Source organism: Populus trichocarpa, chromosome 18, assembly GCF_000002775.5.
Source record: "Populus trichocarpa isolate Nisqually-1 chromosome 18, P.trichocarpa_v4.1, whole genome shotgun sequence".
NCBI classification, from domain to species: domain Eukaryota; kingdom Viridiplantae; phylum Streptophyta; class Magnoliopsida; order Malpighiales; family Salicaceae; genus Populus; species Populus trichocarpa.
The window spans coordinates 12809694-12831032 of record NC_037302.2 but is presented as its reverse complement, the minus strand read 5'-3'; the positions used below and the strand labels follow the sequence as shown (position 1 = coordinate 12831032).

The following is a 21339-nucleotide window of genomic DNA, read 5'->3' as shown; positions in this document are numbered from 1 at the left end:
AGTTTTAAACTTAGAAAAAACATGTCGATATAACATCACAAAACACATATTTTTTAAAATATTTTTATTTAAAAATATATTAAAATTATTATTTTTTTATTTATTAAAAATTATTTTTGACAATAACATGAAAATAAAATAAAATTAATTTTAAAAAAAAAACTTTTAAAGAAAATAGAAGAAGCAAAGCTTCTCATTGTCTATCAAAGCATGTTCATGGACTGGCTCCACTTTGCTGAAGGTCATCGTGATATACGCGCACCAAGTCTACTGACATCAAGAGCTTGAGAAATCTGGCTAGTTTTTCAGACCCGGAATCAACTGAACTTTTGAAAAGGTTTTTTACAGATGAAACATTCGAACAAATTAAAATTAAACCAATACCCAGATAAGGTTTGAAGAGAAAAACAGGAGGGAAAGGGATTGGAGGCTCAGATTCGCCTTTCTTTCTCAGACATAAAATGAAACACAGCTGCAATCATGGCTGCAACAATGATCCGTCCATGAAAAAACAGAGGATGTCTTCAACACTCTCATCTCGTCGTTTCAAAGACTCCTCAAAGTCACCCTGCCAAAAATTGCATGCTTCTTTCCATCTTATTTTTCATTTTCGAAACATCATCATCGCCTCGTAGAGAGAGACAGAGCGAGAGAGAGAGAGAGGAAATAAATTGTAATTAATTTAGCGCTCTGTAGTAGCAGAAGAAGGACAAATAGGACCGTGCACCCTTTTTTTTATTTAATGGTAAGTTTGTGTTTGAGATAACTTTTATCGTTACAGTTTTAAAAAATAAATTTTAAAAAAATAAGGTTAGGTTTTGTTTGTTGGATTTAGATACATGTAGTATGATTAAGATTTATATATAATAAAAAATATGTAAAAAATATTTGGTTATGGTTGTTTTTTGAAAATGTTTTTTATTTGGAAATACATTAAAATAAATTTTTTATTTTTAAAAAATTATTTTTAATATCAGCGCATGAAAATAATATGAAAATACAAAAATAAAATAAAGAAAAAAATAAAAAATTTTAAATTTTAAAAAATTGCTTTTAAAACGTAAAAATAAACAAAATTTTACAAAACTCAGTTAAAAAAATATGTAAAAATTACTTTATAAAACCTATATTTCAAACTTAATTTTTTAATAAACCTTACAATATAAAACATAATTTAATATATTATTAAATATTTAATTGAATTTTTTACACCACAAACAGAGAAGGAATTACAAAACAAACGGACCTGGAGGTTCATATTCGCGTTATGTAGCATTCGACTAGATGATTGGCCTGTATTGTATTTCGCTTGCTGTTAAAAAAAAAATATACATAAATATTGCAAGCATGTTTTCTAGAAAAATAATTAATAATAAATTCAAAATGCGATCTTAACTTTAATTTCAAAAAATCTATTCCGATCACGATATTTAAATTAAAGAAGTTCAATAAAATAATTAATAGACTTCTTAAGAATATATAGACTAATATGAACTTACAGGAGATATGAAAAATAAGTTTTAGTTAATTTTATTTTAATTCAAGAAGAGCTAGACATTACAAAAAAACTATAATAAAAAAATTTAAATATGTGAGTCTTGACCTTTAACTTTTTAATTTTTTTTGCCACAATCGTAGTTACAAAATGAATTTTTATATAATTCTAGTTATATTAATAAATAATTATTTATATATTTCTATTGATATATGGTAAATGTTCTATTTTATCACGGTGATGGAGAACCATCTATTTGAAATTAAGTTTTGATTTGCTAAATTTAACTTTAATGTTGTTTTAATTAATCTAAATATTATTTATTTATATTTTAATTTATTTAATTTGTCACGTTGATCATAGATAGAAATTGTCATTTTTCAAATATTAGATGAAAAACAAAAAATGGATCAATTATTTAATACTAAATTAATTAAGAATTAGACTTTACAATTTATTTTAACTTATTCAGGTTATTTTGATTTTAAAATTTAAATCAATGATTTAATAAATTAAATTAAATTATGTATTCAATATTCTGATTGAATTAATTAAAAATTAAATTTTATATTTTTTGCTTTTGTTTTATAAGAAATCATCATGATCTTATTTATTTTATTATGACTTGAATATAGATTTAATAAAAAAAAAATAAACCTTTGTTCAATATGCAATATTTTTAAAATATTATCTTGAATTTTTTTAATTAAATTATGCCTTGCAAAAAAATCTTTTTCCTAATAGCAAAATGTCATAAACTCTTGAATATTTTTCATGTTTAAAAATTTTGCAATCCGACCACTATCTAGAAAATAAGCAATTACAATCCTTTGAACTCGCAGGGCTTCCCATGTCTCTCATCATTTGCCTCCCACATACAGACCTCCGTCTTCTTCCACTCTCTAAAGCACAGCAAAGGAAGGGCACGACACAAACGCTTCATTTCATTAAATAAATCTCTCCTTGCAAGTCTTCAAGTGCAAATTCAAGCACGACCCATTATTATTCGAATGATCGTTTTACGAATTTTTCCCCAAACTTCCTCCTCATATTTATCAAACAGAAGAGTGGGCGCTAATTCAGAAGACAAATTTAGATCTACAAGGTGGAATGCATATACACACACCCATTAATAATTCGAAAAAAAAGTTATCCAGATCTAGCAGATAAAAGAAGTAAAATTAAAGATAAATCCCATATTGACCCAGAAAATAAAACAAAAAAGAATCAGAGAGGTAAGCGACGAGGCTCAGATCAGAAGTGTTTCTCAACCAGACAAGAAAAGAAAACCCCTTCTTGGCTGCAGCAATGAATGAGCTGCAAAATGACAGGAATATCCCTCAAATTTCACAGCAACCATTCAGAATCACCATGCCAACGGAAGGGTGTTCCTCTTCCTGCCTGATTTTTGCACAGCGAAGATATCATCACCGCCCCTTTGCATACAGTTTCAGAGAGAGAGTGAGAGAGAGAGAGAGAGATGTGAATATATATATATACATGTATGTGTGAAGGGCTGTTGATTATGTATAGAAGTAATCATCGGCTACGCTAAACAACCAAAGAGAGGGGGCAACCGCCCTCTGATACCTTCCGTCTCTCTTTGAGAGCACAGCCTCGTACTTTCAAACCAAAGCTACCACAGTACTGAAGAATCACTCCCTAATAAGGAGAGCTGAAAACGTTTGCTTTGGTAGTCCATTTATGTTGTCATTGTTTAGGCTTTCTTCCATTTTTACCCTCCTGTATTCCTTACCTTGTAACTTCATTAAAAGGCCCGGACGAATTGAAATAACATATGGGCTTAAACCCAGTTGCTAGCATTGTTGGTGCCTGGAATTCAGGTGATGGTAATTATTGTTTTTTAAAATATATTTTGTTTAAAAATATATTAAAATAATATATATTTTTAATTTTTAATTTTTTTTATATTAGCACATCAAAATGATATGAAAATATCAAAATTTAATTTGAAACAAATAAAAAAAATTCAATTTTTTTCAATAACACTTTTGAAATGCAAAAGTAAACAGCTTTTAAAATAAACATGGTAAGACATTATAGCAGTTTATAGTAATTTTTTTTTATGACCTCTATTGTTTTTTTTTCTTTCAAAAATAGCCTTATGTACCTAATTTAAATATCAAAGAGCAAGAAGTAAAACAATGAGAAAAAACATGGTAAATCTAAAATTCATGTAAAAAGTTTTTTTTTCTCCTCTTACTTTTCTCTATAGTCCTTAGTTTTTTTTATTAATTTCTACCCAAAAATTCATTTTCTTTGAATTTCAATATTGGATTTAGAGAAATGAGCGAGAAAGTTGCTTGAAAACAAGTAGGATGGAGAAAGTTGTTGGTCCGTTTTTGGTATTCACAAGTTTCATTTAACGAGAAAAGTTTAGTGATGATGGTTTTTTTTCTTAAACATAAAAAAAAAATCGAGTTCGATTTAGATTTTTTTTATTCGGTTGAAACTTTTTTAACTAATTTTTAGGTTTTTTAGGGTTATTAGGTAATTTAGACAGGGTTTCATGGTGTTTTTGCAATGATTTTAGGTGAAATCGGCTTTAAAATTGAATTTTTAACCTATAAAACATATTCCTTGATTTTCTAGTTATCTATGTGGTGGGCAGATTATGAACAGCAGACGACCCGTCATCTTTATTTTTTTTCAAAAATAAAAGGACTAGAAAAAATAAATAATATTTGGCCTTTTGTTTTAGTTTTTAATAAAATTTTAAAGTTTCTTATTTTTTTATGTTTTTCTTGAAGAATAATTTTTATTTTGGTAATTAAAGGGACATTTTTATATAAAACAAATATAACATATAAGAGAAAATATGGATATATAAGCACAAAGAAGTTTATTTAAAAAAAATTAGATATTTGAATTGCTAATCTAGATTTATTTTTAGTTTTCCTTAAAAAATGGTAACAACAAAACACACAACCTAATATATACGTGCTATCAAATTAATAATTAAAAACATGCGAGTTGTATATATATTCTAATTTCAATCTTTAATATTAAGTTTTTGTTGATTTTTTTAATTAATTTTTATATTTTTTAATCATATAACTTTTTTTTAAATATCACGAGACCTTATTGAGTCTATAAAATAAATTATAAGTATAACATGTTAATTTGGATTAACTCAAATCAATTTAATAATCTTGTATTTTTTTAATAATAAAAAAAATTAATCCAACCATCGAGCTAGCGTAGAGCAAACTAGTAAGAACCAATATCCCATAGACCCATACCCTTTTTTGTATCTTAGCTGATTCAGTTGCCTCAAGTTCAAGTTCAATTTAGCATTTAGTTTTTTTACCGAACCAATGAGGCGTGGAGCTCAGTAAAAGCTAGAGATTTCTGCACTGAAGTTGGATCAAAGAAAGATTACCGTTGTATATATTCTTTTTCGTTTGCAGAACTGTTTATTCTTTTATAGTTTTATTCCTTTGATGCCTTTCTTTTATGCCCCGGTCTAAATAGAGATTGAGTAAATTTTAATTTAATTATTTTTTTTTTAGATTTTCAAGTTTTTTTATATGTTTTTGATGTGCTGATACCAAAATAAATTTTAAGAAATAAAAAAATATTATTTTAATATATTTCCGAGTAAAAATATTTTGAAAAGCCACCACTACCACATTTCCAAACATCTCATGAGTAGTAGTGAGCAAAATGTTTTTTGAAAAAACTCTTAAAGGAAGTTGAGTAATTTTTTTAAAAGATATTGATGACATTTTACTATGCTGAAAAATCAGAGGATGAAAACACCCGTGGACACTAGCTTAATATTTTTTTTTACTCTTGAAGATAATTAAGTTATTTTATTGTGCTCAAATATGTGAAAAGATCGTTTTGTCCCTGATTAATTTGACAATGATAAATAAACCCTTACGAAAACACCTATTTATCCCTAAGACCAAGGTTATTGACAAGGATGAAATGATAATTTCATTGTTAAAATCCATTTTAACTTGAGTTTGTATATACAATAAAACCCTAATCCCTTTTAGTATTGTTATTATTTAACATAAAATAAAACAAAATAATAATATTTATGTTGTTTAGTTTCATTAGCAAAAGCTAATTGTTCTTTGAAAAACACTATAGACACAAATTCAAATTGAAATAGTAATATTTTATTTGTTTTCAATCTCATCTTTCAATTCTAATTTGTACTATATATTTTTTTCAATTTCATTCCTGATTTTTTTGTTTTTTAAAACCTTTTTGTTAAATTGATTTTTCTTTTCAAATTCACCTTTCAAAACAAAAAATTATCTGTATAATTTTGATTTTTCAATTACAATCCACATTATTTTGATTTTTTGATTATTTTGTTAAATATTTTTTTTAAAAAAATTTTAATCTTCAATCTTCAATCAAATTTATTTTATATTTCAATTTTGATATGTATTATTTTAATTGCTATTTTTTTTAATTCTAATGTATAATTGAAATTATTTGTTCAATTTAATCTTTTTAATATTTGATTGATTGAGAATTGAGTTTTATTGTTCTTCCGGTCAGGGTACTTCTAGTTTAATGACGTGAGTCACATATTTGAAAAGTTAACGTAGGTTAACGTTATTATTTTTTTATTGAGCTTTGTGATTTCATTGTTTTCTTTTCTATTAAATTATTATTATCTTATTACTTGGATTGTAAGTTTGACATGATAATCCGAATTGACTCAATCTTCATTACTTAAATTACATAATTGTTATGCTAAGTCAAATTTACTTAGATGGATTTTTTTTTATCCAAATTTATATTTAATAGGCTAAGCTACGTCATTTACTTTTTTTTAGTTTTTTTCTCTTTTTATAGTGATTTGTTTTAAAAAAATTGATCAATCTACTATTATTATTTATTTTTTGATTATATAATTAAAATAAAATCAATTTATTTATCTATAATTTTGAATAACAGGTTTATCTTACTTCTTTAAAACGCATTTATTACATGGGGCATTATATATATATAAAAAACTAGCCCCGCATCTTAGCGCGAGTGGGGGCTAATCTTTTTTTTTCTCTAACACGTCATCCTAGATTTGATGTTTCTCAGACCACTTCGCTAGTCTAAATTCCTGTATAAAAACTCAGCCACCATCACCAAAAACTCCAATCTTTTTTGGTATAAAACTCCTCAAATCCCTAATCTATTTTGCATCTTGATTAAATCCCTAATATATAACTAGATTATCAATCTGACCCTTGAGTCAGTTTCAATTAAGAAAATTATCAAAGAATCACATTTTCCATACAAACCTCAAGATCATTCCTTTTGATTCATCTGTGAAAAGAATTTTAGTAAATTCAAAGATATCATTTGCCAAACATGCAAGGATGTTTTCAAACTACCGAGACAATCAGTTCCCAATCTTAATTAAAAGTAAAGAATCCTTAATTAGTGAGGCTCAGATTCGTCATTTGTTAGTTATTAAAAGGAACACATAGCAACAACCATCCATGGCTGCAATAAAAAATGCTCACTGCGAGAAACGAACAACAGTCATTTCATCACAGAAGCCCTGAATCGCCCCGCCATGTAATTGCAAGGTTCCTTAAAATAACTGATTCTTTTCACCTGAAAATATCATCACAGCCCCAGAGAAGAGAAGAAGAAGAAGAAGAGAAACAGGAAACGAACAATTGAGATCGATGACGATGACGATGACAGGGATCTTATTTAGCAGGCCAAACCCAACAATAAACAGTGATTTTTAGCAGTCACCGAGAGATACAGTGCGTGCACAGACAGGGCTGTTGATATTTTACAAGATGATGAAGTCATTGGCTTCGCAGACATTCAGAGAGGGAGGCAACAACCCTGCCAAAAAACCATTCCAGCCTCTCTGAGAGCAAAGCCTCATTCTTCTACCCGTCTGTAATTCCTGTCAACTATGATGATGGAGGATTTGCCTTTTCGCCTTCTTTCCACGCTTGCCCTTCGGGTGACAAGAAGCTTGATGAGTATAGGGAGAGGGGGTAGAGGGTATTATGGTCATTGTAAGTTCGGGATGTGTTTTGGAAAGTACGCAGGTAAAATAAATATTAACCATGGTTTGATGAGCTCTGTTGAGTCATCCACGTGCACTCCATGCATGATCTTGAAGCACCTATAGGTATATAGGAGTGTTTAGGAGTGTCTAGGAGAGTTTTAATTTTTAATTTTTTTTTAAAATAATTTTTTAAAATTATTTTAATATAAAAATATCAAAAATAAATTTTTAAAAATAAAAAATATTATTTTAATATTTTTTCTGAACGAAAATTACTTTAAAAAATATCTATTACTCTTTTAAACATTCTTGTAATTTTAAATATATCCCAATAGTTTTAAATATAACTAGAAGATTTGGACTAACATATTTTTTAGTTAAAAAAATTAAATTATACTTGGGTTGATATAATATGATCCGATTAACTTGATGAATAAAAAAATACGGACAACCAATAAAAACTTTTTTGAATAAAAAATATTCCAAGATGATATTTTTTTTAGATATTAAGTTGGAAATATATTAGATGTCAACCAGCCAAATCCGCGATCCAAATCATTAAATCAGGATAACTCGATAAAAAATAAATTAAAATAAATTATGAAACTCAAATCTCAATCAATCCAAAATTAAATGATAAAAATAAAATAAAAATCATTTTGAAAATGAACCAAAAAACAAACAGCTCGAGTTAACGTGCCAAGCCTGCAACCTGGATGATATAACTAGAATAACCCCGTAGAAAGTAAATTCAAGAAAATTGTAATGTCTAATTTCCAATCAATACAATATTAAAAAATAAAATTAAAAGAAAAAATAATTAAAAAAAAGATAAAAAAAACTAATCTAAGTCAACCTATAACCTGAGATAAAAATAACTTTGTAGAAAATTAAAAATTATAAAACCCAATTTAAAATTAATTAAATATTGAAAATAACCTATGATAATTTTTTTTAAATAAATTCTTTTGAGAAAAACAAATCACTGTTCATGTGAATAAATTACTATGCAAGGAGAGGAACACTGAATTCCATTTCTTAATAGTTTATGTTAATAATTAAAACTTAGTGTGATGAGTTAACTCGGAAGATTGATTACTCAAAGCTGGATTTGAGGTGGGTTTTTGATGCTTTTAAAGAAAAAATAGGTTAAAATGGTTTTTTTATCCATGGAGTCGCTATCCATTTTTTCAGCAACCTGTGATGGATGAAATCTGGAACAACAAGTGTTTTTTTAATGAAAGGGCAAAAGACATGTCCCTTGAACTAAAAAGAAAAAGAAAAAATCCAGGTCCAGAAGCATGAGTTGCCCTATGCCCGAGCTTCTTCTTCTTCTTCTTCTTTTTAATTTATTTTCCCCTAATTTTATCATTTCCAATTGAATCTTTATTGATTTTTCTTGGTGACCTTTAATATTTGGTCGGCTTTTACTAGTAACTATTTTTTTCATTATATAATTAAATAAAAAATAACTCAAAAAAATTTCATTCATGACACAGCTTGAGGATTAGGCTGTTCAACACCCATTAATAATTAGTAAAAAAGTTGTCCAGATCTAGCAGGAAAAAGAAATAAAATTAAAGATAAATCCATATTGACCCAGAAAAGAAAACAAAAAAGAATCAGGGAGGTAAGCGACGAGGCTCAGATCAGAAGTGTTTCTCAACCAGACAAGAAAAGAAAACCCCTTCTTGGCTGCAACAATGAATGAGCTGCAAAATGACAGGAATATCCCTCAGATTTCACAGCAACCATTCAGAATCACCATGCCAACGGAAGGGTGTCCTCTTCCTGCCTGATTTCTGCACAGCGAAGATATCATCACCGCCCCTTTGCACACAGTTTCAGAGAGAGAGAGGCAGGTAGAGAGAGAGAGACAGAGACAGAAGTGTGTGTTCATGTATATGTATGAATGTGTGTATGAAGGGCTGTTGATTATGTATAGAAGTAATCATCGGCTACGCTAAACAATCAAAGAGAGGGGGCAACCGCCCTTCTCTCCGAGAGCACAGCCTCATACTTAAACTAATGATGAGAGTTAAAAACTTCAGCCTTGCCAAGCCTTTGATGTTGCCATTGTTTAGGTTTTCTTCCATGTTTACCCTCCTGTATTCTTTCCAGCTTCTTGCGAAAAGGCCCAGACGAATTAAAACAACATATGGGCTTAAGCCCAGTTTCTAGCATTGTAGATGCCCGGAATTCAAGGTGTTTGGTGCTCGAGAATTGACTAAGGGATTGTTTGGATTCTAGTTAATGATCAGTTTGCCCCTTTGTAGATAGATGCTGGGCATTACAATTATAATTACAAAAATATATTATAATGAGTAAAACTAAATATTTGAAATACCTTCCCTCACAGTTACAAATGTTTTTTAAAATATTTTTAACTAAAAAACATAGCACATTAATATTTTTTTAAAAAATATTTTTTTAATATCACTATATTAAAATAATATAAAAATATAAAATTTTAAATTTAATAATGCTAGTTTTTAAAATAAAAACTTTCATCGATTTTTACAAAAATCTTAGCAAAATTTGTCAATTATTTTAAAAACATCAACGCTAATCAATAAAAAAGAGATTTTATATATTTTAGGTTTTCAAGTAAAAAAATATAATGTTAATCTTTAAATTCAGGAATTTTATTAATTTAAAATTTTTCCCATCAGTCCTTGCTGCAAAAAAAGAGAAAAAACTTGTCAAAATTAAAAAAACCTAAATTCAGTTTAAAATTCTTTTTACTTATAAATATATTTTTTTAAAAAATATTTATTTTTAATATTAACTTATCAAAATAATCTAAAACTACTAAAAATATATTAATTTAAAATATTTTTAAAACACAAAAACAAACAGAATTTGTCTAAACTACTAATATTAATATTGTCAATTTTTAAAATGTTCTTTTTATATAAATATATTAAAATAATATTTTTTAAATTAATTTTTTAACAAATAATATTTTAACTGGAATAGCATTAACGTTAAAAAAATCACCATTAATAAAGTTTTTTTAAATTTATGCTCTTAGAAATTGGATTAGGAACTAACCTATAATTAATTTTCCAAAAATACAGATCCATTAACGCTAAGCTCTAATGCTCTAACTCCACATCCAGTTAATGCCACAAAAAGAATTTACTCTTCAGATTTGTAAATTTCGAATCTTTTTTTTCTAGAAATATATTAAAATATTTTGAATATCATTACATCAGATTAATAAAATAATTATATAAAAAAAACGACTTTTTAAAAAACTCCATTACCAAACAACATCGAATTCATTTCCAATTAACTTGACTAATGAATTGAAAAGATGAAATTCTACTGAGGAAGGTATGAAAATTTATCACTAAGCAACCAAGCCAAAGCTAATTAATCCCAAAACTCAATTTCCCATCTCAGGACTGCCAAATAGTACAGTAAAGCAGACTCCTCCAGCCCTCCTTTAAACCCTAATGTTCCAGTGTCAAACAAAGCAATGTATTTATCCTAATGTCGTAATCTTTTTCCCAATTCTTGTTTTCCTCCTTAACCCAGCTGCATCCAAACATTGTAATTGGTAAAAAAAAAACACAAAGAAGGGACGCAGTAAAAGACAGATAGAGAGAAAAGTGAGGCTCAGATCAGCATATGATAATCAGACATTGAGAAGTGAGACACCACCATGGCTGCAACAACCGGTTGCCCGTTAAAAAAAGAACCCATAAAAGGTCAATTTCACATACCATCCGGGTCACCCCGCCAAGATAAACGGGCACCCACCTTCCCCATTTGCCTGATTAGACATTCCCGGAAAAGAAAGATTTTTTTTATATATATATATCATCATCGCCTCATTTTATTGAGAGAAAAAGAGCAGAGAAGAAATGAATGGAAAAAAAAAGAAATAAATAAAGAAAAAGAAATGAAGCACGGTTGATTTTCTCTAAACGGTAAGAAATCATCGGCTCTATAATGCAAGCAAGGGGCAGGAAGAAAAGAGAGCCTCATTCTTTCTTTCTTTTCCAGGGAGTGTCAAAACCTAACCGGCAGGATTTGCTAGGGTTTTATAGTGGCCTGGTTTTGCAAATCTTCCCGTTTTGGCCTTGATTCTGGGGGTGATATTGGGTGACTGGAGATCTACTCTGGAGGGTGTCTTGGTCATTTACAAATATGGGATTGATTCATTCATAAATGCCCTTGTTCTGTGACTTGGAAGCCAATGGAGAAAATATAAAATATTATTGATTTCATTTTTTTTCTTAGAAATTAGAGTTCTACCGTTTAAATCCCGACAACCTATAGAACTCGTTTGTTTTTTTATTTTAAAAATGTTTTTAAAAAAAAAAGATATTTTTTTTAATTTTAAATATTTTTTTTAAATATTTTAAAATCATTTTAATACACTAATATCAAAAACAATTTTAAAAAATAAAAAAAATATTATTTTAATATATTAAAAAAAACACTTTAAAAATTAATTAATAAATAACACATTTTCAAAAACATCAATGTATTCTATCTTTTCCGCTTCAATGAATTGCAAGTTTGGAGGGAGCAAGAGGCGAACAATCACCTATCCAAGATGGCCAAAATGTTGGAGGCTAGTTTAAACACAATGAAGTTTATACCCAAAAAACCCAGTTCTGGCAAAAGGAATGGTTGACGAAGCAAATGCACCAGACTTCAACAATGGACGAAGCTTGGTCCTCAAAATTTTTAATTTACACGACCTCCTTACCGTGCTGTGTGATTACAGCTTCGTTCACGATCTCCCCTGCTGAGCTCACAAAATAGGTTGTCTGCCATGGAAAAATGAACAAGCTCAGGCTTCCTCAAGAGAAGAAGGGCATAATTCTATATAATAGATAATAAATTAGTCAATCATGAAACACAAAGTGCATCTCAAGGGACTGTAGATGAGGGTTATAATTCATGTTATAAATTATGACTAGTTAAAATCATCAGGATTTGTCCAGGACCAGCAAGTTATTCCAAATGAACTCTAATCCACTGCAAAAGTGATGGAATACATACAATCTCGAGGGAGCTAACTCTATGGAGAAGAAACCCATCATTAATCACCTCTCTGTGGAAGTTGAAAAACAAAATGAAAATGTCAGCTCAACTAGCATGGGTGAGATAAATGTAGAACATAATGTACCAAGAGCAAGGTACTCACTTTTGAATAGCCAATCTTCCATTTAAATTAACCAAAGGTTCACTACCAGTTGGGTCCGCAATGCCTATGTGCGCCACTCCACCTTGAACGGTGCGACTAGTGCAACCCTGGCTGCTCATGTACACATTCTAGAGAGCAAAAGAAAGAAATACAAATTACTTTCATAAATAGGACACAAGCAAGTTATTGATTTTTACTATATTCTATTTAATCTAGTTTGCTGCAAGTTCATTCTTCAGAAAAATATATACAAAAGCAAAGATATATGGAGCAATTTCAGTTCAATTAGTAGCATTTTCTATTGATGTGATCCAGTATTTAAAACCATAAAAATAGGAGATTTTCTCATAGATGTCAAAGTTTGTAGACCTTCACTTCTTACCACTCCATGTTTCATGAAGATATTATGCAGAGGGCCATTAATTTGCTTTGCTTCCAGTTGCTCCTTGTCACAAATAACCACAGGGTGAAATCCAGAAACTATGATCCTGCATGAATGTGAAAGATTTACTAAAAAGGATTAGGGTTCCATTCCTTTCTGAAATCATAATTCAAGTTATTGCAGCTAAAGGCTTTAACATGAATGTTAAAATGACAACATCCGAATCTTCAAATTCTGTTCCACTTTACAGCCTGCTGGTGCTTGAGCTGAAAAGGCTAGATAAGTTATTAATAAACAAATGGTATTGACTGATTTTACCAGTTGTCAGTGGTTGCTTCTAGTGATTGTGTCAGCCAATTTAACTGCCTATTCTTAAAGTCACTCGTTGATCCCATGGGCATCGAATCCTTGAAGTTCAAAATAGGCCTCAGTCAGGAAGAGATGAGGAAACACTAAAAGAAAATTAAGAACTAAGAATCTACGAAGGTACTCGTCCAAAAACATCAAAAGTACATCTGCACTTTCGTTGAAGAGAAATTAGCCGAGTGAATGTTCTAACAAAAGGCATGCAGTAAAAGAAGTAAATAAAGCAGTTGAAAACTTGAACTGCAGAGCCCTAATGACTTAATAAAAAACTTTTGCAAGTTTCCCTGACAAATTGTGTTAAGTCTGTAAAATCAATAACCACGTCTCTACTTCTACTTTAAATCCAACTTCAAAAAGAGATCTACATAATCCATAACCCGATATGATCTATTTTCACTCTCAGCCTTGCCATGAACCTCATTGCTGAAGGTAAAATGTGATACATTAGACAGGACTAATGGAATCCTGTATTTGCAAATAACATTTTATCTGTTTTTTTTTTTAAAAAAAAAATGCATGGTACATCAAATGTAGTTTTCCAAGTCCTCTGTTGAACCAATCTTTAGTTACAAAATTCACCAAGCAGGCCCTTAATAAAGCTACAAATATCTAAAGAACGGAACACATAATCATGATGAACTGCTTTCTACTCTAATAAAATCACCTAATGCTTTATACAGACATATAGTTTCCATCGTCCTTGTATAGGAAAAAAGATGGGAAACTAACATTCTAGCATGTTCTACGCTTCTAGCATATCTCATAATGAGCTCACGGAGGTGTACAAATTTATTAAATCCAAATTGCATGTCCTCTTCATAAGACTGCTCAGATTTAAACAGCCCCAACTTATTGCTGCAAATATTTTGCAGTGAGCCAATGAAGTGTAGATTGGGCAAAGTGGTCCACTTCCAATTCCACGCAAACATCCCAACTTGGTTTTGTTGGACTTAAGTTAGAAACTTTTACCACAATAATTAATCAATCTAAAGAAGGGGATGGGGGATTGAAGAGGATATGCCATTAAACAAAACCTAACTATCAAAATATTAACCAAACAGCATCGCAGAGATGCAGATTCTGAGGGCATCAACAATTGACACTGCAACTTCATTGTTGTGAAGATATATATATATATATGTCTCAAAGACTTATGCAGACTAATACATATTTATGTCATAGAAAATGCATATAGAGTGCGCTTTTACAAGCAAGTTTATACCTGAAACGACCCAGTGTCCAAACCAACAACTGTTAGCATTTTTCCACTAGTAATGTTGACATGCTCCAGGAAGCATCCAACTTTCCCATCATTTGAGACTTTAGTAGAGTACCTACAAGCACTATTTTTATCATCCCCGATTACCAGTTATTTGAAGAAAGTAGTTTAAAAATGTTTATCATCAACCGCAATTCAAGATAAGGCCAAAAAAAAAAAACAGATTGCATGCAAAGTAAATATATTGACAATTGAAGACAGGTAACAATTTCAAGAGTATGGTATACCAGGGAACTTTCTGTGGTGGGAAGAGCCTGCTTGCCTGCAAAAGATATTTGCAGGATTGTTGCTAGCTGTTTATGTCAATGAAATGTATTAAACTTGCGAGAAACCATTTCAAAGTTGAAATGTATTTACACTTGATTCTATTACAAAGAGTCCCGCAGTAAACTTTTTGCAAAACATTTTGATTTTCAGATCAACAAGAGCTTAGGATTGGATCACAAGAAATCCATTTGACAAGAATAGAAAAGGTGTACCAAAGAAAGAGATTACAGATTACAATAGAAGGGGGAAAAAGAAAGAGATCTTACATTCTGTGTGAGTGGATCACCTTCTCCCAGCTCACTAACGTTCACAACAAATCTAGCTCTGTAAAAGCTTGCCACTTTCTCCATCTTCATCAATAACAGTATCTCCAATCAAAATTAGGAACATAAAATGAAACATCAAATGGAAATACACTGTGGTGATTTGACTAATCCTGGGTGAAGTTAATGAGATGTAAACTCAAAAGCATTAACACCGAGTACTTCCTATCACAACAAATATGGATACACACCGAATCTCTTTACCACAAACAGGACCAAACCAGCAATGCCAACACAAATGAGACAACTGAGAAAAATGCAAAGAAACCCTTTGAAGAAATTAACTTGATTAGTTGAAACTATAAATTCGATTTCAAAATATTTGGAAAATGAAGCCACAAACATGAAACCAGATCGTTAACTTCTAGAACAGGGAAATATAGCAGAAAAAATGAGGTGGTTGGATTTCCAGCCTCAGTTAGTAACATTAGGAATTAATAATTATGATCAAATCTTAGATATAAAGAAGCGTGCTTCAATCTTCAATGAAGAAACGAGTGGAAATTGACCACCTGTTTGAGAAGAAGGTTTTGCTGTTTAAGGGGTCTATATCCTCCTCTAACACTGAGAAAGTAAACATCAAGAGGTCTTCTGCTACTGCTAGTGCCATTTCTGTTTTGAAAAATGGACTTCTGGGGCTGACCCAAGTTGAGAGCAAGGTAGAAGGCAATCAAGAGAGAGACTTGCAAAACAAAAGTACAAGCCCAAGATCGCCTTTTCTTTTCCATTCTCACACAAATTTCCTCTATAAAATCCCACACTTCTATTCGAAAGCTTGTAGCCTATGATAAGGAAAAGCTAAAGAAATCTATCTATTATAATAAATAAAGCTAAAACGTGTGGGATAACTAAAGAAATCTGTCTATTATAATAAATAAAGCTAAAAGATTTGGGATAACAACATCCATTAGCACTGTCGATTACAGTAATTCAAAGTGTTGGGTTTTTTATTTTGCATTCCGATACCAATTTATTTCTTATATGATATATTTAGTAAATAATTTAATTTATTTTATTTTTATATAGTTATTACAGTATCAAAAAATATTTTAGTATTAAATTAGTATTAGAAAAATATCCTAACATCGATGTTTCGTATATTTTTAACCCTAATTGTTTTTGTTTGTGGGTTTAATGAGATATTTTTTTTTAATTGAACTCAATTATATGATTGTTTATTTTTTTTATTATATAGTTAATAAAATAATTTCAAAAAAAAATGTTATTAAGTTTTAGAAAGTCTATGAGCATGTTGATGTATATAGCAAGTTTAACTCTCTTTTTTATATATATTAATTTATTTATTTTTATTTCATCCCTTGATATTAAATTGATTGAAAATTAAGTTTTATAATTTATTTTGAGGTTATTATAGTCCTAAAAAAGTCTAAGTATTAGTTTGACGCTTGATTTTGCGATTTTTATTTTTGTTATCATATAGTTAAATAAACAATAGTTTAGAAAAAAACAAGTTATTAATCCCAATAGAGTCCATTATCCAGTTTGCGAGTTTGACGTGTTGACCCGGGTTATCTAATTTACGACTTTAATGGGTTTACCAATCAAACATAATATTGTTTTTTATTTTATTTTATTTTTATTCAATATTGGATTAGTTGAGAAATGAAATTCGTGATTTATTTTTTTATATTTTCTATAGGGTTATTATGATCTCAAATAAATATTGATGCTCGATTTTGAAAGCATATAATGTTATCATAAAATTAAATAAAAAAAATTTATATAAAAAAAATTATTAAACCCATTGAAGTTCATGACTTAGGTCGCAGAGTGATTGAGGTCGATCTAGTCTTGCATTGTCTCAATATAAAAAAAAATTCATCTTAATTTTTTTTAAAAAGTCATGTTATATTTGTACCAATCATTTAAGTTGTCTTTGAGCCTGTTAAATTGAATATTCATATTAGGTCAGCTTTTATGCGGTTTAATTTTAAATTTAAGATAAATTATATAAAAAGTCAAGTTAATAGATTAAATAGTCAAACTTAAGAGTACTTTCTTTCATCTATCGAAAAAACAAGATGTTTTTCCTTCACGAAAATGAAAATGAAACTTGATTTTTTTTTTTATTAATATGAGTGTTTGGACTAACTTACGCGTATCTCAATTAATTCTATTGATCATGACGTTTATGGCCATATAAGTTTAACTAATTGAGTTACATAACTCAAAATTAATAAAAATTGATTATTGATTCCAACAACATGGTGCAATATTTGTGCATAAAACAACTAGTATTTATAAAATGAGTTGGTTTATTTTTGTATTTTAAATTAATATTTTTTAATTATAAGTACTGTTATTAAAAAATATTTTTTAAAAAAATTTAAAAAATATTATTTTATTATATTTTAAATAAAAAATATTTTAAAAAATAACTAATTTCCCGTTCTTATCAGGCAATAATAATTTTAAGATGTCATGTCAGCTTCGTAATCATAATCATCAGTCAAGTGTCATGTCAGCCATAGAAGGAAGGAAATCGACAGTGCTACAAGCTATCAGCTTGAGCCACGAAAATCATGTCACATCTTTCATGTCATGAGAATTCAAAGCAGCAGCAGAGAGAAGGATGTTTATTTTGCACAATTAGTTTTCCCTTAATTAATTGTACGAGCACATAGCAATGCAATTAATAGTCTCAATAATTGTGTGATTCTCATATATATTTTGGACTCGAGCCCTTTTGTCCAGTATCTTTCCAAATTCAACATTAATTTGGAAAAAAACTAGCTGTGTGACTTCTCATTCCTCATTTCTCCTCAAGGATCCGAAATTACAAAGGGAAAATAAAAGAAAAATTTATGCTCCTTGTGTCACTGATGAAATCTAAGTAAGAATCACAACACTAATTTCAGGCAATTAGAAAAGACGGAAAACTTCACTCATCTGCCTTGAATCAACTGGCATGTAATATTTTGGAATAACTCACCAGAAGCTCAACTAGTCAAATGAAGACAGCTAGTTCGGATGCAATGAAAAAATCAATGTGCAGTAGAGTAGAAATATACATCTCCTGTTTTATGAGATTTCTGCACGATCGAGCATATCTACCAAGGTCATCCTTCTGGGGAACCTTGGTGGCAACCTCAAGTACATGGCATCCTCAATGTTAATTGGTAGATGAGTCGCAACAAACACAATCCCTCCCTTCTTTCTATGCTCTGCGATGATGTACTCAAGCAACCTCACCCCGTCATCATCTAATGCAACAGAAGGCTCATCCAACAACCAAATTGGCCTGTCAATCGCCAGTAACCTTGCAAGCTGCAGCCTTTTCCGCTGACCCATGGACAACATTCTTGCCTTATCCTTTGCTAATCTTCCAAGCCCCATCAACTCAATAGCAGGCAGAGAATTCCCTTGCTTGCCCTCAAGAAGTTCAAACCACTGAACATTGTCAAGTACAGTAAACTTTTCCTTGATGGCATCTTTCAGGGAGAGCCAGTTGAGCTGAAGCTTGTACTGATGGAACACTCCAGATTCAGTCACATCATGACCATTCCAAAGTATCTGACCCGCAGAAGGCTTAGAAAAACCAGCTAACATTCGCAAAAAAGTGCTCTTGCCCGAACCGTTGCTGCCTGTCAGTACAAGCGCCCCACCATCATGAACAGAGACATTTACATGCCGCAAGATTTGCTGGGCATTTCTCATGCACGATACATTGTCGAGAAGGATCCGAGGGAGGGGTGCTTTCCGAAGCAACATTGAGGCTTAAAAAATTGAAAGTGTGCTGTCGTTCAAGATTTTGCACACAAAACTTTCACCTGTTTGAAATCCAAAAGAAACTTTAGAATCTAGACAACCAGTGCTCAACAAGAAGTTAACAAAAAAGAAAATTTGAAATTTTATCCCATTTATCATCAAAGTGCAGGATAACATCAAGATGGATAGAGAAAGAAGTCAACAACCAAAAGGAAAATATAATTAAGGATTAACCAAAGCCACAGAAGCACACAACTGCATATAAGAAGTTTTCATTTAAGTCATCTAAGAAGCACGAAATTATGCAAGTTGAGTTTGGCCTTAACACACAGTCATTAATGACACCTGAAGACCACAGCATCATCCAGTACAAATAAAACCCAAATTATCACCAAAAACCACCCCAGATAGTTTTTTTTAAAATAATGTAAAGACCACTTCCAATCGTATGAAATCTTTTATCATCACATCCCATCATGGAACCAACATAAAAACTGGGAGTATTCACAAGAACTATTGTATCACTAAAACATTAACAACCCAAAACTAAGATTCAAAATTTAATCAAGATATCCAAATGAAAAAAGAACAAAAATCACTAAAATTCTTCCATAAAGAAACCAAATCAATATCCACAACTACACTGAGGCAAATGATCAAACACCTTGTATACTATTTGCGTGCACTTTCTTTTTACATACAACATTTACAGAATGTTGGGTAAAAGTTAGGGATAATTACAAAAAACCACTTATAGTTTGCTCTAAATTTCACTTTCCCTCCATACTTTCATAAATTACACTTTACATCCTAAGGTTTACATGTTCAATAACATTTTACATCCTCAACAAAAAAGACAAAAAAATCTGAATATTTAAGTTTGCCATTATCCAAGTTCTTGTTGCTTCAAAAAGTTAAAACAAACACACATGATTTCACATCACAGTCACCTATCCATAATATTCAATGCATGGTAGTTTGGGTAGATTGTCGAGAAGAGAAAATGCCAGCACCACTCTGCAATTTCAAAAACCATTGTTTAGTAATTGCACAATTTATAAACTAATTGGACTAGCTTGAACATTTAAAAGACCAACCTGTGTCTATTTTATTTTATTTCTGGGTTGGTGGGGGGTATGTTGTCCCCACTGTTACTAACTACAAGCACAGAGGAAGCTATACTCCACGAAATAAATGAACAAATCAAAACGAAAACGAGGATGATCTTCTACCCATATTTATATGCAAGCAAGATTCAACCACGCTCAGAAGAGAACAAAAGTTAAATGCTACCATAAACATAGATTCATTGAGAAACTAAAGATAAATGTAACGCCAGTGTCTATATCATATCCTAGTTCAACAGGAAAGCACACACTGATAATATGCGATGCATGTAGTTGTCTTGAAATTCAAACCTTAAAATTCATACACACCTTAAAATTCAAACCTCTATTTTGGATTCTAAAAAATACGAACAGACAAAGCCTTCACACAATTCATGAGCATACATTAACCAGACAAACGCAGACACAATTTCAAAGCCATTCAACTTCAAGTTCCATAATCAGAAACCATCCATGAAGGACAAACAAAGGCAGGAATCGTATTTATGGTTCTGTGAACAGTAACCCCAGAAATTAAATTGAGGGTTTTGATCAATTTCCATATAAACATGCCTAGTTAGGTTATATAATGGTAAAAACATTTCCTAAACCCATTATTCAAAGTCTCGATCGAAAAGAAAACTCTTAACTGTGTTCTTGAGTTCCAGGAGGGAGGGGGAGAGAGAGAGAGACCAAGATTGTTGAGTTCCAGACACAAAAGGGAATCAACACGAGAGGAAATCAGAGAAAGCAGATGATTTGTTGATTTCGACTTCAGTTCTTCGTTTTAGTCAGAGAAAGTAGAAAACAGGGTGAGAGTGCCGAGCGATGAGAGAGGGAGGAAGAGAGAGTGATCGTGTGCGATGATTAATTCGTAATATATGAGGCCATTTTGGTCATTTCATCCTTTTTATAATTTTTTTTGTTTAATGTAATTTATAAGAGTATAGAAAGAAAACCTAAGAACAAATCAATTTTAATATTTTTAATATATTAAAAATATTAGCAGAGAAGCGGATTCTTACCAATTGGGAGGTTACTGTTTACTTTGAATTTATTATTATTTATTTTTTTCCATTTTAAAAGTATCTTTTAAAAAAATTAATTTTATTTTTATTTTTATAGTTTCAAATTAATATTTTTTGATAATTTTGATGTGAGGTGTCAAAAATAATTTTTAAAAATAAAAAAATATATTATTTTAAT

General features: G+C 30.3%; 2 protein-coding genes across 6 annotated transcripts; both read right to left on the bottom strand.

The window, feature by feature from the left end:
* Positions 1 to 9151: 9151 nt before the first annotated feature.
* On the bottom strand, positions 9152 to 16122 carry LOC7489458 (uncharacterized). Of its 2 annotated transcripts, none has more exons than XM_024589749.2 (9): positions 15811 to 16122; positions 15242 to 15325; positions 14936 to 14970; positions 14652 to 14772; positions 13382 to 13470; positions 13064 to 13169; positions 12682 to 12809; positions 12537 to 12588; positions 9152 to 12301 (listed from the first exon to the last, which is right to left on the bottom strand). In XM_024589749.2, exons 1-9 carry the CDS (start codon positions 16024 to 16026, stop codon positions 12224 to 12226), a joined length of 909 nt encoding a protein of 302 aa, XP_024445517.2. In that variant the 5' UTR covers positions 16027 to 16122; the 3' UTR covers positions 9152 to 12223. The 2 variants fall into 2 exon arrangements, with proteins under 2 accessions (XP_024445517.2, XP_024445518.2); XM_024589750.2 differs by having other exon boundaries at positions 14652 to 14763; positions 15811 to 16120.
* Positions 16123 to 17944: 1822 nt separating this feature from the next.
* On the bottom strand, positions 17945 to 21000 carry LOC7489457 (ABC transporter I family member 1). Of its 4 annotated transcripts, none has more exons than XM_024589644.2 (3): positions 20784 to 21000; positions 19957 to 20044; positions 17945 to 19089 (listed from the first exon to the last, which is right to left on the bottom strand). In XM_024589644.2, exon 3 carries the CDS (start codon positions 19028 to 19030, stop codon positions 18341 to 18343), a length of 690 nt encoding a protein of 229 aa, XP_024445412.1. In that variant the 5' UTR covers positions 19031 to 19089; positions 19957 to 20044; positions 20784 to 21000; the 3' UTR covers positions 17945 to 18340. The 4 variants fall into 4 exon arrangements, with proteins under 4 accessions (XP_024445412.1, XP_024445411.1, XP_052304926.1 ...); XM_024589643.2 differs by having other exon boundaries at positions 19978 to 20044; positions 20784 to 20999; XM_052448966.1 differs by having other exon boundaries at positions 19978 to 20047; positions 20786 to 20999.
* Between the last annotated feature and the right edge of the window lie 339 nt (positions 21001 to 21339).

Excerpts from the sequence above, each read along its gene's own strand:
- LOC7489457 (XM_024589644.2), bottom strand. The coding sequence starts at position 19,030 with ATGTTGCTTCGGAAAGCACCCCTCCCTCGGATCCTTCTCGACAATGTA.
- LOC7489458 (XM_024589749.2), bottom strand. The coding sequence starts at position 16,026 with ATGGAAAAGAAAAGGCGATCTTGGGCTTGTACTTTTGTTTTGCAAGTC. Across the intron at positions 15,326-15,810 it reads AAAACCTTCTTCTCAAACAG|ATGGAGAAAGTGGCAAGCTT; the intron begins GTGGTCAATTTC and ends TTATTGATGAAG. Across the intron at positions 13,471-14,651 it reads TGGACACTGGGTCGTTTCAG|GATTCGATGCCCATGGGATC; the intron begins GTATAAACTTGC and ends TTGAACTTCAAG.